We start from the raw sequence: 16,847 nt of genomic DNA, 5'->3' as shown, positions 1-16,847 counted from the left end.
ACAGAAGCTTGCGTCACTTAGACTGAAACCTCAGAGAGAGCCCGTACCATAGCTTTTTTTTCCTTAAAAAAAAAAAATTCCAACTATGAATTTCATCAGAGACTAACAATTACAGATCAGTATTTTAAGTGAAGTTCGAGATATTTAAAGTATTTATTTTTGGAATTGTTACAAAGCACTCTAGAGCACTTCCATGGGTGAAGCGTGTTCAGCCACAGGTGTAAGCCAAACCACTCATCCACAATAAACAGAGCAAATTATGAATATTTTTTATTGTTTCAAGACATATACCTGAAAACAGAACGAAACAACAGAGCGCACCTTGCCTTTGCCAAAATACAGACTGCTATCTTTTTAGTCACAGCAGTTACAATACAATACAGTTAATATAGTGGTATACTTTTATAATTTCTGTTGTAGTTTTTGCACAGAACAGAGTAAAAAAAGCTAAGTTAAAAAAGTTAGAGGTTAACTGCTGTAAGTTCATTACTGCTACAATTACTTTAAGCAGCTAGCTTTTTTCCAGAAAATTAGTACTTTCTTACATTCATTAGAAAAAAGGAGAATAAAGATATTCTTCTTATACTGGAATTCTAGTACTTCACTACTAGTGGAGGCAAACTCTCCCTGTCTCCCTATTTCAGCAGATGTAAAAAGCACCATGACAAGTCGCAGCTCTGAGAAGGCACAGGAGAAGTCAGAAAGAAAAAAGGCTAGAAATTTGTTAAATTAAAACATACTGAGAACAAAGAATTTCAATTTCATGTTAAATTTCATTTTGATAACTTACCTAAGGGGTCCAAAAAACTTCACCAGTGAATCACGAGTATCTACTGCAGCTACATTTGAGAGTGCAAAGTCATATAACTCTGGGAAATGTGCAAATGCTGCTCTCTACAAAAGACATACGCCCAAAAACTGAATGTAAGCATATTAATGAAACAATTTAATAATGATCTGAATACTTATACAAAAGCATAGCTTCTTCTAATTCATAACATGTATCATCCTGGGGACACTACCAGGATAGAAATAAGAACCAGGTGAAATCTCCGTTTTTCTTAGTTAGCACCACCTATTTGTTACTCCTGTGCTTCCAACACAGTCTCTTTTTTATACCCCTCCTATCAGCATTTGTTCTGTCATTAAACTAAAACATAAAGGGGCAGACATGTAGCCTTGCAGACAACTAAGAAAAACAAGGAACAAGTGTAATTTAACCATGCTTCCTTGAATTTTTTTGTTAAAGCTGATGGGAAAAATTCTAAAAGGTGTAACTATCTTTATATGACTACAAGTAAAGTGAACTTTTATTTTGTCTCTTATGTACAAGGGACCCCTAGTGCTACCATATGTGTGTACTGCTCTTGAAGAAATGGTGCCACCTACTGCATAATCTTAAGTTCCTATAGCACTTGATTTTCCCTTCTGAATAGATTTTTAATGGAAGCAGTTCATCTCGACAATATCACATTAAAAGTGGTGGTGTTTTGCTATGGCATATTATTTAGTCATAGTCACATAGATAGCATTGAATTGTTAGTGTCTTCAATAAAGTATAGAAATTCAAGTTAAAACTATTCCTGTAACTCAACAGGAAAAATAAGGGGCTTGCTTTGGAAATAATTTAATGCCTATTCCAGAAGGAAGTTAGACTGAAACAACAGAACCATATCCTTTCCCTCCTGTAAGCACTTTACCATCTGCCTACCTGTAAAGAAGTAATTCTGTCATAGTGGATTGTTGTCATCTCATTCTCTGTCAAAGCATTCCCAGTCTGATCGTTGATTTCAAAGCCAGTGTAGAATTTAAGCATATCTAAAAGCTGAGACATCATCCATATAAATTAGTGGATTAACAATAAGAGACATCCTACCACAAGCAAAAACACAGTTTAAGAGGACAAATTTGGGCACCAGGCACAAACAAGAGCTCCTCAAAGATCTTGAAGAAATGGACTAAGGACTGGTATCTAAATTTTGTACTTGGCTCATGCACAAAATACTTTTGTTTAGGTATCTCATCTACAAGCCACAGAAATTACAGCAGAGCCCACAACCAATGCGGTTTCTTTTACATACCAGGACTTCAAACTGCAATGAATTGCACTAAGCTGACCTAGCCAGAGGTTCACTGAGACACTGAACCCAACTTACGGCTTGCTGCTACCAAAAGGGAGAGGTCTGGCTCCCTCGTGCCCTCTCTGATGCCAGCTCTGGAATTCATCCTACCTTTCAATGAGATTATTTAACTCAGAAGAAGAAAATTATTCAGATGTGCTGCTGGCTTTGTGTTCCATTAATACTGACCCTCAGAGAAACTGAACAAATGCCAGGGACGGGGGACAGCAAGCAGCAGGAAAAGCAGCTGAGATGCAGGAAAGGGGAGCAATTTTCAGATCCTGCCATAAAAACCAATATACTGTCTATGACTGGGTAAACTGAAGGACAGTAGTGAAAAACAGAAGCACAGAAGAATGCATTAGTGACAACTTCTGCTATACACGGGGTAAAGCATGCCAGAAGCTTCACTGTTTTCTAGGTTGTACTTTTAAGAACTGTTCAAAAACAGAGCCAGAAACGTAAGAGCAGTCACACACATAGGTACAGGTAAGAAAGAATTATTGTCTGAAGGATTTAAATAAACATGTAGTTTGCATCCATCAGAAAAACCTCTCTCAAACAAATATAAAACAGAACAATTGCAGTATTCAGACCTGTATCAGAATGAAAAAGTTATTTTCAACAACTTTATCTCACCTGGCTGAAGAGATGACCCTCCTTCTCTCTTTTAGCAAGACTGGACAGGTAACAGTGAACAACAAGATGGGAGTCATCCAACACTGTATTAAACCAGCGCCGTGTGGGAAGCAAAGCCTGTGGTAAACCACCTCACATTAGTACAAGCAATTCTTCAAAATGTTAGAAATCCTGGTTTCTTCACAATTTTCCATTTCGAGAAGGCATATCAAGATAGATCACTGCACAGTTATTTACATATCTAATACCCCAAAAGAGGTTCTCATATTAAAGCAGCATTTATTTATGCCAAGACACTGGTTTTATGCAGGTAGGCTGCTATGAACACAGCCTTTTATAGGACTGGGAGCACAGCACAAACTTGCCATTAGTGAGATTGCAATGCGCTAGTAATAAAAGTAAATTAAATAAAGCAATTGTTCTACTAGTAAGTATCTATATAATGACTGTGTGCTACAAAAGATATGTCAAACTGCTGCAACATTGTTTTAAATGTTTGTTTTCTATACTAATTTCATTAATTTTAACGTTGTCATTCTCAAGACTGCAAACTGTGTTTCTTCTAAATATGGTATGGTATCTTCTTTGTAAGATACTCAAATTAGATCTAAGGATTTTTCAAATCTTAATTAAAAACCTACAAAAGCTTTTTGTAAACAAAACAGATAATTTCTTCTCAATGTAAATAACTTAAGCTGCTACACGTAGCAACTGTTGAACAGCATACAGTAGTACGCCTCAACAATTCAAGAGAAAAATGAGTTGTTCTCGATGGAATCTACAGACTGTATTTAGAAAGCCAAAAAGCATCAACATGGTGTTTAGAACTAAGACTAAGAAAATAAAAGAACCTGTAGTAGAAAAATGTTAATTGCTCTGCACAATAATTACAAAAAACAAGCTCAGAAAACCATAAGAACTTTCCATGGAGTCATTCCTTTCAAATTATCAAATCACCGAATTTTGATGGCAGTCTATATACTGTAATATGAAAAAAAATATTCTGAAAAAGGCCTCGACATAGGTTAAAAGAGCCCATTAACACAGTACATGCTACCAAGGCAAAAAGACTTGGATCTACAGCTAATTTCTCATTTGCTTATTCCAGTCATTTAAACAGGCTTCATAAACTGTCTGAATTCTAACTTTCCTGTAATACGTAGCGAGAACCAATATTAAATATACTACCTCTAAGCATTCTGGCTAACAGCCAGACTTAAGTTTAACTTCAAATACATATTTTTTCTTATGAGAGAATATTATATCCATAAGACAACAAGCTCTAATTAAAAGAATTCATTCTATTGCAACCACAAGTACAGGCTATTTAAGTGATCTAGCAAAGGGCAGTCAGCCTGTATGAGTTCAAAATCAAGCCATTTTAAAGTTCCCTGTGCTTACTGTTTCAGAAAGCTCTGTCTTATTTCGGAATGTGTTCTAAAGCTGAAGTTATTTTAAATAAATTGCTACCCGTAAGAAATTGTAAAGTTAATGTCTTTTATTTTTAATTCTGGTACCTTGAAACTTAAAGTTGTTCCAAAAACCTCGCTTGGCCTCCTATTATTCTGTAACAAACGTAGATCACCAGATCTGTTACTTCTAAATAATGAATTCTGGTCAAATAGAAATAGTTTGCATTTCAGAACTACTGACACTTTCTGGAATTACACCCTACAACACAAAAGATACTTTAAGTGACCTATTATGCACTGGGAAGAATACCAGGTTATGCCTAGCGGATTAAAGTGTCACACATTTTCATCAATTGCCAGAATTATTACCAGTACTCCAATTAACAAAGTCTTCACTGAGCAATTTAGGATCCTAGCTTTCTCTGACAGTTCATCTGGCTTATAAACATTACTACTCGTCAGTTCCCAAGGTGGATGTATTGCTACAACCTCCTATTTACAGATTGTTGTGGTTTAATCTGCAGGCAGCTAAACACCACACAGCCGTTCGCTCACTGCCCTGCACAGGGATGGGGGAGACAATCGGGGTGGGGGGAAGGTAAGACTCATGGGTTGAGATAAAGACAATGTAATAGGACAGAAAAGAAAGGGAAAATAATAAATAATAATAATAATAATAATAATAATAAAAGAATATACAAAACAAGTGATGCACAATGCAATTGCTCATCACCTGCTGACCAATGTCCAGCCAGTTCCTGAGTAGCGGACCCCCAGCCAGCTTTCCCCTAGTTTATATCCTGAGCATGACATCATATGGTGTGGAATATCCCTTTGGTCAGTCAGGATCAGCTGTCCCGGCTGTGCCCCCTCCCAGCTTCTTGTGCACCCCCAGCCTACTCGCTGGTGGGGCAGTGTGAGAAGCAGAAAAGGCCTTGACTCTGTGTAAGCACTGCTCAGCAGTAACTAAAACATCCCTGTGTTATCAACATTATTCTCATCCTAAATCCAAAACACAGCACTATACCAGCTACTAGAAAGAAAATTAACTCTATCCCAGGCAAAACCAGGACACAGATGGAAAACCACTATTAAGCAACCACGTGCACAACTGTGACATAACCACCTGCTAATTGGAATAAGGCCGTAATAATGACTTTATGCATTTAAAACCTAGAAAAGTACTCCTGGAAACAGGATGAAACAATTTAATAACTTACCTCAAGATCTAGCATGAGTTCAATGAATCTCTCACAATAATGAACTTTGTCCATAGAAATAGGACCTAGTTAAAAAAAAAAAAAAAAATTTTTTTTTTGCAATTGAGCCACACCACAATATATCTGTACTTGAAAAAGTTGAACTATTCTTTAAAAATGTAATAAATGCTACTAATATATTAGCTTTTAACAAGATTAAAAAGTTAACTAGCACATTCTTCTCTTTTTCTGAAACAATTCTTTTTCATTGCAAACCAGAAAATTTTTGGATATAAGAAAGTAATGGAACCAGAGTTTCAGGAGTTATTTTATTCACTCCAAAAAAAAAACAAACCAACGTGACATACAAAAATGCACACTTCCACAAGATACCAGTGGCCTGCTAAGCTGCTTAAGAACTTTTAACTCTGGGTACTCAAAAATACCTATTTAAAAACTGCAATCAAGGTGTGTGCAAAAGGCCTTGACAATACTCAAAGGCACTCAGTGGTGACTATTAAGGAGCCTTTAGAATCATGTCAAAACATAACACTAACTCTGATTTAATGAATATCTACTTCCTAAAGCCTCCAAAGAAGTGTTAACGTAAATCTTCCTAAAACAGGTCTTGCATAATTGGGAAAACAGAGGGGACAGGTATCCTTTCTGAGGAAGCCACAATACACAGAATTTCCCCTTACGGCTCAGTTAAGAGCTGAAGTTTGCCAAGAGTTTAAGAGCAAAAGCAGAACTCTGGGAAGTGATTTCTACCCAAATTGTGCTGTACTTAGAGCATAATAAGCCTCTTTTGTCAAAAGGCTAACACCTTCCTGTACAAACACTTTTCCTTTCTAAAACAGGCAAGCATATAATTTTGCTTGTCACAATGACTTATAAATCAAAATCTTACAGAATTTCACATCACTTAGGCTTTTGTTCTTACCATAAGTCAACAGTACTGACAGAATAGAGCCTTATGATATGCATTTATACCACCTGTTTAACAAGGCATCTAAGTATGTATGAAATGCTTTAAAGCTGTAAGAAGGTTGTAAGCACACAATAAAGACTATCAGTACCCAGAAATATTTTTTTTATTAAGTCCATATTGAACAGAAGGAGAAGAGGTTTAAAAGTAGCTTTCTGCTATTTCATTTTTAAAGCATATACAGATTTGAATACTAATTTTGACATGAAATCCACACAGACAGGCATGGATTTCACTAAAACCCCATCCAGATAAGGTCTCCAACCTCAGGTTGGTATTCTAAGGAGTAGTTGCTTCAGCAACAGACAATTTAAGACAGATTACCAGATAACAAAGTAACATAAGAACCACGGTTACCTGAGACAGGTATTGATTTTAGCACAGAAATGAATTTCTGAATGAGCTGTGAAAGAAATCTCCTCTCTTGATATGCTCTAAAATCAGAGATATGACAAAAGCATTAATACTCCTGAAATGCAGATGAGAAGTACGTCGTATTTTTCACTAATACAAAGTCAGCTGCTTTAAGATTTATATAATGGTAGCAGGTTGCTTTGAAACACACCTGAACTGTTTAGATGGTAACTTTTCTCTCTGCACTCACGCAGACAGATTAGCAGAGTCTACAATTTTAGGCACAGAACTGATTAACAACCCATGCTTCTACTGAGTCAAAAAGGAGTATGTCACCACCTACACCTTACCACATTGCAACACAAAAATATTGGAACATTTAACTTTGGTGAGTTACACACAAATTTATTCAAATACTTGCATAAGCTATTTGCTTAAGAACTAAACATTTGCTAAAGGTCATGAAAAAAATACAAGTAACTACATGAATATTCTCTTATGGCTTTCATCCTATAGCTCTAAGATTTGGTATCACAAATTCACCGATGAAATAAAATATTAGAGTTCTTAACAGTATTTTGCATAAAGACTACTGGAAAACAAAACAGTTTCCAGGATACCACATATGATCAATCCTTATTTGCCACCTTCACAGTTTTTTTAAAAGCCGCATTTTTTTATTGAAACCATTTATTTTAGCTGAAACACAATGAATGCATTAAGCGCTTTGGATTTAACAGGAAAAAAAGTTTCTGTAACATACCGCATTCTTGCCTCCTCATCCATTTTCTCATCATTTTTCTTAATTAGATTCCAGAATTTTCTTAGTTTTGGTGTCCTTTTCAGCTCTTGTTCCAGCCGTTTCTGAAATGTTAAGATGTTATTCAGTCAACAAGAATCCTTGTTTTGATGAGAGATAAAACTACAATCCAGTCTTATTAAAAAAGAAAAAATACATAACAAACTGAAATAAATAGCTGTCTCGGACTAATCTCAGTAAGTATCACTGTAAAATAAGAATGTAATACTGCTAGAGAGAGTCTCGCCATGGCTAGATGTCAGCTCCATTCCCCAGTCCATGTGATGAGAAAGGTTGGATCACATGATCCTTGAGGTCCCTTCCAACCTGCTATTCTATGATTCTATGATCTCATGGCTTTGTCTACAAATTATAACTTGAAGAAGCTATAAGCAACAAAGGTAAGTTTTATGAAAAATTACTGAATTAATTAATAATTATAATTACATGGAAATTTGCAACAAACAATAAAGAGAATTTTACCAAGCACATAAAAATATAATTCTATAGCAACGCAGGCAGCTTTAAATATTAGACTTCCATAACAGTATTCCATGAAAATTCACTTTACAGGACTTGGATAATGCCTAGAAGATTGCTTTGCCAGTTCACAGTGTTATGCTTACCGGTTGTAGAGCCATCCACATTGGTAAGGAAATGAGCTGCTGCACCTGACCTCTGATCAAATCCACTTCCTGTTAGAAAGTTACAAACAGAAAATATTTTTTTAAAATTCCTATGTTTTCTGATGTGCCTGTCTTACAACATATGTCAACGTACATTACCATCTGACAAAAATATATATGTTGTTTTATTAGACTTCACAATTTCCTAACAGGAAGCTGCATGATAGCCCTACCCAGTAACACTTACAAGTGTTGATGACTTTCAAATTTTAGGTTCTTTTCATGGATTCTGTCAGTTCTTAATACTCCAGCAGGGGTCCCATCCATGTAAGTATTTTTAACATAGAAGCTGATGAGAACTAATGTTCCTTCTTCACTCATTTCTCGTTCTTGAACTGAATTTTCTTACTGTGCATTCTCTGTTCGTTTTTACTCCATTCTTTCTCTCCTGAGGCCCCTAATTTATCAAGTTTTTCCCACTTCATCTACACTCTTTCCATTATCTGAAATAACTAATTTTCTCTATAATTCATGTAACTTCAACTGTTGTTTCAAATGTTCTCTCTCCAACTCTGCCTGTTATCTGGATCCACAAGGTTTTCTTTCTTTCCTAAACTACAGAAAAACTTCCATTAACATCTTGAATATGTCTTCATGGACAAATACTCCATTCTCAGCTTTCTGAAACTTCACACTTCAGTGCTCCTTACTTAAAACACTACTGTGACTATCCTGTTCTGCATCTGACAAGGAAGTGCAGCTTCTAACAGCAGTATGCTTTTACAAGCACTTTTCTACTGGCTTCCACATCATGTTGTATGAGAAACATGCTCTGCAAGCAGGATTCCATACAGTCACTACCAAACCATTCTTTAAAACAAAGACTCGTTGTACCACGGCCACTACAGAAAAACACTACCTCAATAAACTATACACATATGGTTCAGGATGATTACTGGCTCCCATAATCATTCCTAACTCCAAAATCAAATCATACACTTTCTAAATTGTTTTGTCTGTGAAAGAATTTTGTTCTTTATTTGTGCAGACCCTGATTTTGACTGATACATCCTGTGTGCAACATAAGTAAAGAAAAACCCAGTAGCAAAAGAGGTAGAATACTGTTTTATACAAGAGATTATTGTAAATTATTCTCCACACTTGGTAATTAGGATCTGTAACTGTGTTTCTACTATAGATTGAGAACACAACTTGGTCCAATGCTTTCTTAAAACTAACTCAAGAGAAGCGCAGATAGAAATATTATCTAAACCTGGTTTCAAAAGTGAAAAAATTACTGTCTTTCTCAATAGTTAACAGAAATAATTTTGTGCAATTTCCCAGTCAAACTAAAAAGAGCAGAGTAGTAAGTAATCTTCTTCTAAGTGAAAAGCACCTTTCAAAATATAAATACAGATTTAAGCACCATTTCAAATATGAGTTTGAATATATGCCTTTAAATTGTAGTAAGTGCCAATCCTCCAATTTCAAGTCTCTCTTGTGACCTTGTGTCAGAGAAAAGCAAATGTGATGAGAGAGATAAAGCAAGAGTCAAAAAGAGGGGTAAAAGCCCTCTAGTACAGTCTTCTTCCTTAAATGGGAATTTTGCTTCATCTGTCTTTTAAGAAGAAACTAAACTCCTATTAACACAGAACAGCATAAACACACTGGAAGTATTAGTTACTTTTAACATACCAAACTATTGAAGCAGTGATCAAGGAAAAGCAGCAGGACTGTCTGTTCATGCAGAGAGTATTCACTGTCATTTTCAACCAGTGACGCTTCCAATATGCATTTGAAAAAGAAGGGAAAGTGTTCTGGCTTTTTTTTGAAAGTCTAGGAATAGAAGAGGAAGTTGATTTTGAGTCAGGTTGATACAAATCATTTCAATCTTCATTCACATAACATACCTTAAGTTCTTTAAATCCATTTATTTCTATGAAAGGAAGGATTTTTTTTTTCTCTTTTTTATTTATTCTGACCAGGCAGCACAAACAAAACAGACTAATGATATCCTCCTGAGCAGGGATCCTGACACTATGGGCACGCTCTTAGTGGGACTGCTGCCTTCTGCATGGTCTAACACAGGTGATGCACAGGACAAACTGAACAAGAAGCACAAGTGGAGTGGACTGTGCTCTGGGAATGCTCAACTGGTGATTGCACAGAATTACTGTAAAATGACACAGGTTAGAACAGAATTGGTAGATTTTGGCAAAAACTACGGCAGCTGTTTAGTGATCTGCAAAAAGTGAGCAGATAAAAACCACCAGAGATTAATTACAGTTGTGGAACTCCCATTCAACTGTCTCAGCCAGAAAAAGACAAACTGAATAATCGTGAAGATAAAATGGTTTCTTTACAAGGGCACCCAGGTACCAAATAACAGATTTAACTAAGCTGCTTGGAAAGTAACATGCACCTGTCGTTTTGCTTCTGGTACCTATGCCAGAACAAAAAAAGGCATAGACATCATATGTGCGCGTTGTTAATCCTTTGTGCGTTGCCAGCACTGAAGTAATGGCACTATTATCAGAGTAAGTGTGCTTCTGAAATAACGCTTGCATAGAATTTCTAAGTAGGCTCATGTTGTTGAGATGGTGTGTGAAAACTGGACTGTTTGTAGAAATACTCTATTTCTGAACCTATTATTACAAAACAAAAGTACACATAGAAGCAGAATAAGAGATTATCTTAGTATAAAATTTCATACAAGAAAGCTACAAAACCATATTCACAGGTTTTAAGCAAGACACTATTGGATAAAGTCTTAGACTTCCAGTAGTGCCTTCTTATATCCACAGATATAAAAATCCTTTTTTCTTTCAGTATCAGAGCAAGAACTTCTCTGCAATTGCCAGACTTTTGTCAAGTGCCAAAAAAAGCAAATGATGATGATGATGTAAAGGCGTCACACAGCAGAACAAAGAACTTCTGCACCAGAAGGAATTGGGTGATTTTTCATCCGTCCATTGCTTTCTCCGAAAAGAACACACACTTTAAAACACCACATGAGACATTTCAGCTGAGGTACCGTTTACTTTTAACACTACAAGCTTTGCTACCTTCTATCAGTGTAAGTGAGCACACCGCAAAAGCTGCAACTTATAGATCAAACTCAATTCTAGCCGTAATTGAAACTGGTTACCTCCCACGCAGGGACATTCTCTCTGAACTTCTCATTCACCATACAGCAGATTGACATTAAATATGCCTTACTGGACACCTCTGGAGAATAATTAATCCACAGATAATTTTCAAGGTACTGGCTGTGAAGAGACAAAGAATGTTTCATTAGTTGCTGCTACCCACATAATCTGTCACTCATCTGAAAGAGCAGTTATCCACAGGGGTTTTTTTGCCTCCTCCTCCTTAAAGCCATCTTTGTAGTTTGTGAGTAGTTCCTGAAGTTACCTCTCATCCAGGTCACTGCAGCAAAACTTTTTAGACTCGGTAACTGCTACAAGAGACAGGTGAGTTTCTTATCAGGAAGACACATTCACCACAGGGTTTTCAAATGCAACAAGTAGCCACAGCTCAATACAAAGTGAGAACATGAATTCATGTTGATTTTCCAAAAAGAAAAAACTTCACTTGTCTAAAGAATGTCACATGCAGCATTGCCTAACATAAGATGCAAAGGACAACTACTGTATAACGTATTTGTATTATTAAATACCCATTTTTATAAAAAAATCAGGAATCACCTAGAGACATTTTATGCCTGCAATCATATAAAAACAATAAAAATATTACATTTCAGTGTGACCAAAACAAAGCATTGAATATTAGGGAAGTGATTAAGTGTTTTCAAGAAAGTGAAAAAGAAATAACTGAACACTAGAAAATAGCAGCTTCCCAGCAATAAGCATTTCTTCTTCATTAATATGGCACATTTCTCACAGAAGAAACTCTTAAAATTAGATCTTAGAGATGAGAGGCTATTTGGACAAAAAAACTGTCCCTCTCCTTTAAATTCCTCTTGAAACTATGCAGGACAGTTGCTCCTGAGGAGGCAATCCCTAAATCCATCATATTCAACAGTGCACTTACACATTGTGCTGCTTTAACAACTGCCAGAGAGTCTTGTTTCTTCCTAAACAAGCTGGTCATTCATTCCTTTCTCTTAATGTCAGCTCTAACATTCATTTGGCCTCTCATAAGTAAGTCAACTCAGTTTTACCCATTTACTTTTTTCCACAGTGTACTTTTCTGAAGTCTTACAGTAAGCTACTTCAGTAATTACACATAAGACGAGTACCAGAGACAGTGGGGAAAAAAGGCAGTGAGAAGTCATATGTAAGCAGGAGCAAAAGGCTCAGTAACGGTCAGACAGGCATTTCTGCCTCCTGGGAGCTCAGCCAGAATGCATAGCTTCAGACGGAGCCGAGATAACTTCATAGGCATACACAAAATGGAATACATGCTGCTTCCCAAGAGCTTGGATCTGCCAACAGGAAAGGGAAAAACCCCACAAAATCCACAGAACTCTGTACTTCATTTCACCCAGGAATTCCAATAATCTTCAACACGTTTTAGTAAAACTACTATTATGCCCTCAAGTGAGGATAAATGTATGTGAGCAAGAATGAAGGACAGGACAGGAAAATCTCATGTGTGTGAAAACAGGAGAGTTTGACAGATGAATGGGGAGATGGGGGGAAGAAAAAGAGACAAAATGACTTACAGGACAAATGGCAGTAGATGGGGCTATAGACCAGAAAGTACTAAAGTTGCATTACAGGCTGGTAACATTAAGCATGTTCACAGAAAGGCTAAAAACCTCTAACTTCACGGTATTGCTGGCATACAAATTCCAGAAGTCACGCTACCAGCACGACATTTGTTAGTGTCAAACCCCAAACCGTAGCTTACATTTTCTCTTCCGCCTTTACTAATAAAGGAGAAGGAAACAGAGGGAAGTTTGTCCTACTTTTCTAGTTAGTGGTACTACTTATGTATTTCAGCCTTTTCAACCAAAGAATCTATCTCAACCAAAAACCATCTCATTCTATCTGCTCATAAGATTTGAGAGATAAAACAGAGCCAAACAGAACACTAAATATTGTGTTTCTAAATATGTAAATACTGCAAATATCTATTTTACATCATTTTAGACATGCTTTATAAGTTTTTCCAGGAAAGTCTGAAGTAGCTGTAAGAATCTTCTAAACAGATTTCTGTTTCTTTTCAAGTGAAGAAAATGTTAGTGATATTGCTGCAACACAAACTTACTGCCCTGCATTTGCTTCTCATCTTTACAGGTTCCTACAAAAAAATAACATAAAATTTCACTCCAATTAGCTTACCTGAATTCAAGAAGCATTATCTTCCTAATAGCAAATCTAAAAAGGAAAAAGTAATCAATTAACACAGGAAAAGCCTCCCATAAACATCTTAGCTGCATGGAAAATGGTTATATTTTCCCTTAGTTTGTTATATAATGAAACCTGGAGAAAAATCTAGGAGTTATTTCTGCCCCCCCATTTCCATGCAAGAGCAACCACTGGAATGCAGAAGCAACTGCTGTAACACCGTGGAAGCTAAAGTTCATGCAGGTTCACTAAGCAATCAACTTCACTTTAAAAAAATCCAGCTAGATCTTTTAAATATGAGGACACCGCTGCCAACAGCCTTGAAGACAAACTGCTAGAAGCTGAGAGCGTCTTCTGGAGAACTACGACTACATATTTAATCAGTTTGTAATGGTCTCTCTTCTTAGTGACTGGAAATGGAAGCTTGCTCTGATCCTGTATGGCAATTCTTAGATTATTTTCATAAAGGAATCATACACAGAATTCTCTCCAGAGCTCAAACTTCCCCTGAAGAGCTCCAAACAGCTACGGTTACAACTCTTTTCTGTACACACAACTGCAGAATGCAGTTTATCTTTAATTCTTTGTCTCCCCCATCTAACATTACAATTCATTGAAATGAGACTTGCCCTTTATAAACCTGGTAACAATAATTACGGAAAGAGAAAAAACCAAGAGGCAGCACACTCCTCAACTGATTTTTTTTCTTTGCATACCTTAGTGACAAACAAAGGGACCAGCCTTCCATAACCATCACAACAAAAACAACATAAAACACAACAGATGACCGGATCAAGGAACTAAACAATATTATGTCCAACCATCACATTTAAGGATTAGGAGCTCATGAACTTCCTTTTTGCCACATTCAGACTTTGAAATACCATAATGATTAAATGACTCAAATGCACTTGAGTCATTTTCATCTGCTTTCAACATGTTAATGCATTTTAAAATACCCTATGAAACATTAGAAACCACTTCAATACAGATAATGTTGGAATGCTTATCTATAAGTGAAAGCGAATAGTGTACTTACTTTGACCTGACAATTTCTTTTGTATATACATCTTCAACAACCTATGGGAAAGTATATTTAAAAAAAAGGGTTAAGGATTTTATATACTTCATAAAGTGATTAAAAATGCATTAAGGTATCTTATGCACTCAAAGTTATTCTGAATTAGTTACTCTCTGCTTACTGCTATTTGATCTAAAAACGTCACAACAATTAGGTCTCAGCTCTGAAGAGTCCAAAAGCTTCACAGACATACATTCTCACAAAGAAAGTGAATCGCCTTAGGAGAAAGCACACAGTAACAGAGAATTGATAGGACCTTCATTCAAGTTATTCTAAAGGAATAACCTACATCTCGCTGAGATTTTTATACAAAAGTCAAACAGATATGCAAACCTTTTTATTGTTAATCTTTGGCTTACTGTTGAATTTAAACAACAGTCTTCAAGGGTCAAGTCTGCATCAACTCAGTCATCTCTTGTCACTGTTTCTTTTAACTGACATTTAACCAAATCCAGACACTTTTACCTGGTTTTTCCAACAGGAATGAAAGAATCTGCACTATCTGTTAAAATAGGCACACTTTGACATCACATGACACAGTGATACAACTCAGCTGCTTACGTACATCCTAGTTCTAACAATCACAGATAAATACTATCACAAATACTACAAAAAGAGTGAGTAAACTAGGGCTGGAAAGGCAGATTTAGCCAAATACCCATGAAGGAAAGAAACCTAACATTTAAGAACCCCACATTACAGAAAATGAGTACAAAACCAAACACATCAGGACAAATTTTAAACATTCAGAACACACATATCCACCGGAACAGCACTAAAGTTGTCTGATCAAAACTCTCTGAAGAAGCTTTTAGAAAGAAGTATAGAGTTCAGTAATACCTGCATCTTTCATCCTCCTCTGATTTCTAAGAGTAGCCCCTCCTCAAACATCTTTTAATCTCAAAGGAGATGCTCAAAAATCTTTTACTCTCACAACCTCTTGGCCAAAATAAACTGAACAAATAGCATACAAAAGAACTGCACTGCTATAGCACACCTTCATAACAGTACCTACATTTATAAACTACAAATAGATAACAAACAATTTATAATTAGTGTGCTAAAGAACTGTTGACCTTCCAAGCAGCCTCCTATACTCTTATATAAAATAAGCACCATTGAAGGCTGGCACATCAGAAAAGGGCTGATCCTCATTCTTTTGCATCCCAACAAAATTCCAGTAGAAGTATTTACCTTTGAATCAAAAGACAACTTCTTCTTCACATGTGGAGCCCAGTATTTATTTGCCAACTGTATGGGGGAAAAATAAAAAAAAAGGTTAAACATATACATTTTCAGTTGTAGTGATACAATAACTTTATAACGCATCCCATCCCCAAACTTTATTTCACTAATATCTTACTTAATTCCAGCTTACAATAACTAGAGATAACAAAATTATGTTTTTCAACTACAATGCTTTCCAACCGTTTAAGGTTTTATGCCTAAACCTTTTCCAACAGAGGTGCCATTCTCTGTAAAAATTTCAGATGCATAGACTGCTATACAATAAATATTTTTTTTTCCCTTAAGTTACTTCTAGCAAAAAAATATACTATGATCTTTCTAGGACTGCAAACCCCAGACTGCAAATGATTATGCTCCCATTGAGGAACTTCACAAAGAACTAGAGGCTACATATAAAAGTGGAGTATTTTAAGGGTATTTGCTGTAGCCATCACTGCACCAGAACTCATCAGCTATGGCGGCAAAAGCTTCCAAACCAACTTTATTCAAACTTCTTTATGCTGTAGAAGAGAAAGGAAAGCAGCATTTCCAGCACAAAAAAAAATGAACGCTTGCATAAAACCACTTAAAATGGTCAGCTGCAAGAAACTGCCAGCAACTTTTCACGTACGATAGCAAACTTGATTTATTTTGCAGTGCTGCCCTTGTACATCTCACTAGTCTGAAAACGCTAGGGGCACAGACTCTTTCACATGCAACACAGGCGTTAAATCTCTCCTCTCTTCCGACAGAAGACGACCCTTTCCCTAACACCCACGGACCGCAAAGACTATTTAAGCACCGAGGCGCCGCCGAAGCCTTTCCCGCACCTGGCTCCGGCCGCGGGAGAGGCGGCGCGGGGAACCCCGCGGGCCGCTCCCGCGCCGGCCCTACCTGGGTCACGTACTCCGCGTTGATCTGCGACACGGTGGGCGCCACGATCTTCTTCGGCGGGGCCGAGGACGCCGGGGCCGCCATGGCGAGAGCAGCCCCAGCCGCCGGGCGCACGCCGGGCAGCGCCGCTCTCCCTCAGCGCGGGCCACTCCCAGCGCACCGCCGCCTGCAGCGGGGGCCGAGCGGAAGTAAC

General features: G+C 37.0%; 1 protein-coding gene across 3 annotated transcripts in view; it reads right to left on the bottom strand.

Moving 5' to 3' along the window:
- Positions 1–16,847, bottom strand: part of AQR (aquarius intron-binding spliceosomal factor) — a 58,926-nt gene extending 42,079 nt beyond the window's left edge. For all 3 annotated transcript variants that reach the window (XM_087746639.1, XM_087746640.1, XM_087746641.1), the window contains exons 1-13: positions 16,655–16,847; positions 15,728–15,784; positions 14,492–14,532; positions 13,447–13,482; positions 11,286–11,406; positions 9,833–9,973; positions 8,138–8,206; positions 7,476–7,576; positions 6,716–6,792; positions 5,392–5,456; positions 2,760–2,876; positions 1,712–1,825; positions 791–894 (exon numbers count right to left, since the gene is read on the bottom strand). In XM_087746639.1, the coding sequence (XP_087602765.1) occupies positions 791–894; positions 1,712–1,825; positions 2,760–2,876; positions 5,392–5,456; positions 6,716–6,792; positions 7,476–7,576; positions 8,138–8,206; positions 9,833–9,973; positions 11,286–11,406; positions 13,447–13,482; positions 14,492–14,532; positions 15,728–15,784; positions 16,655–16,738 (1,127 nt within the window). In that variant the 5' untranslated portion in view covers positions 16,739–16,847. The remainder of the gene's footprint in view (positions 1–790; positions 895–1,711; positions 1,826–2,759; positions 2,877–5,391; positions 5,457–6,715; positions 6,793–7,475; positions 7,577–8,137; positions 8,207–9,832; positions 9,974–11,285; positions 11,407–13,446; positions 13,483–14,491; positions 14,533–15,727; positions 15,785–16,654) is intronic.

Source organism: Nipponia nippon, unplaced genomic scaffold (assembly GCF_047370975.1).
Source record: "Nipponia nippon isolate SJK-2023a ecotype South Korea unplaced genomic scaffold, ASM4737097v1 scaffold_10, whole genome shotgun sequence".
NCBI lineage: Eukaryota > Metazoa > Chordata > Aves > Pelecaniformes > Threskiornithidae > Nipponia > Nipponia nippon.
The sequence above is the reverse complement of the archived record's forward strand: the minus strand, read 5'-3'. Positions and strand labels throughout refer to the sequence as shown.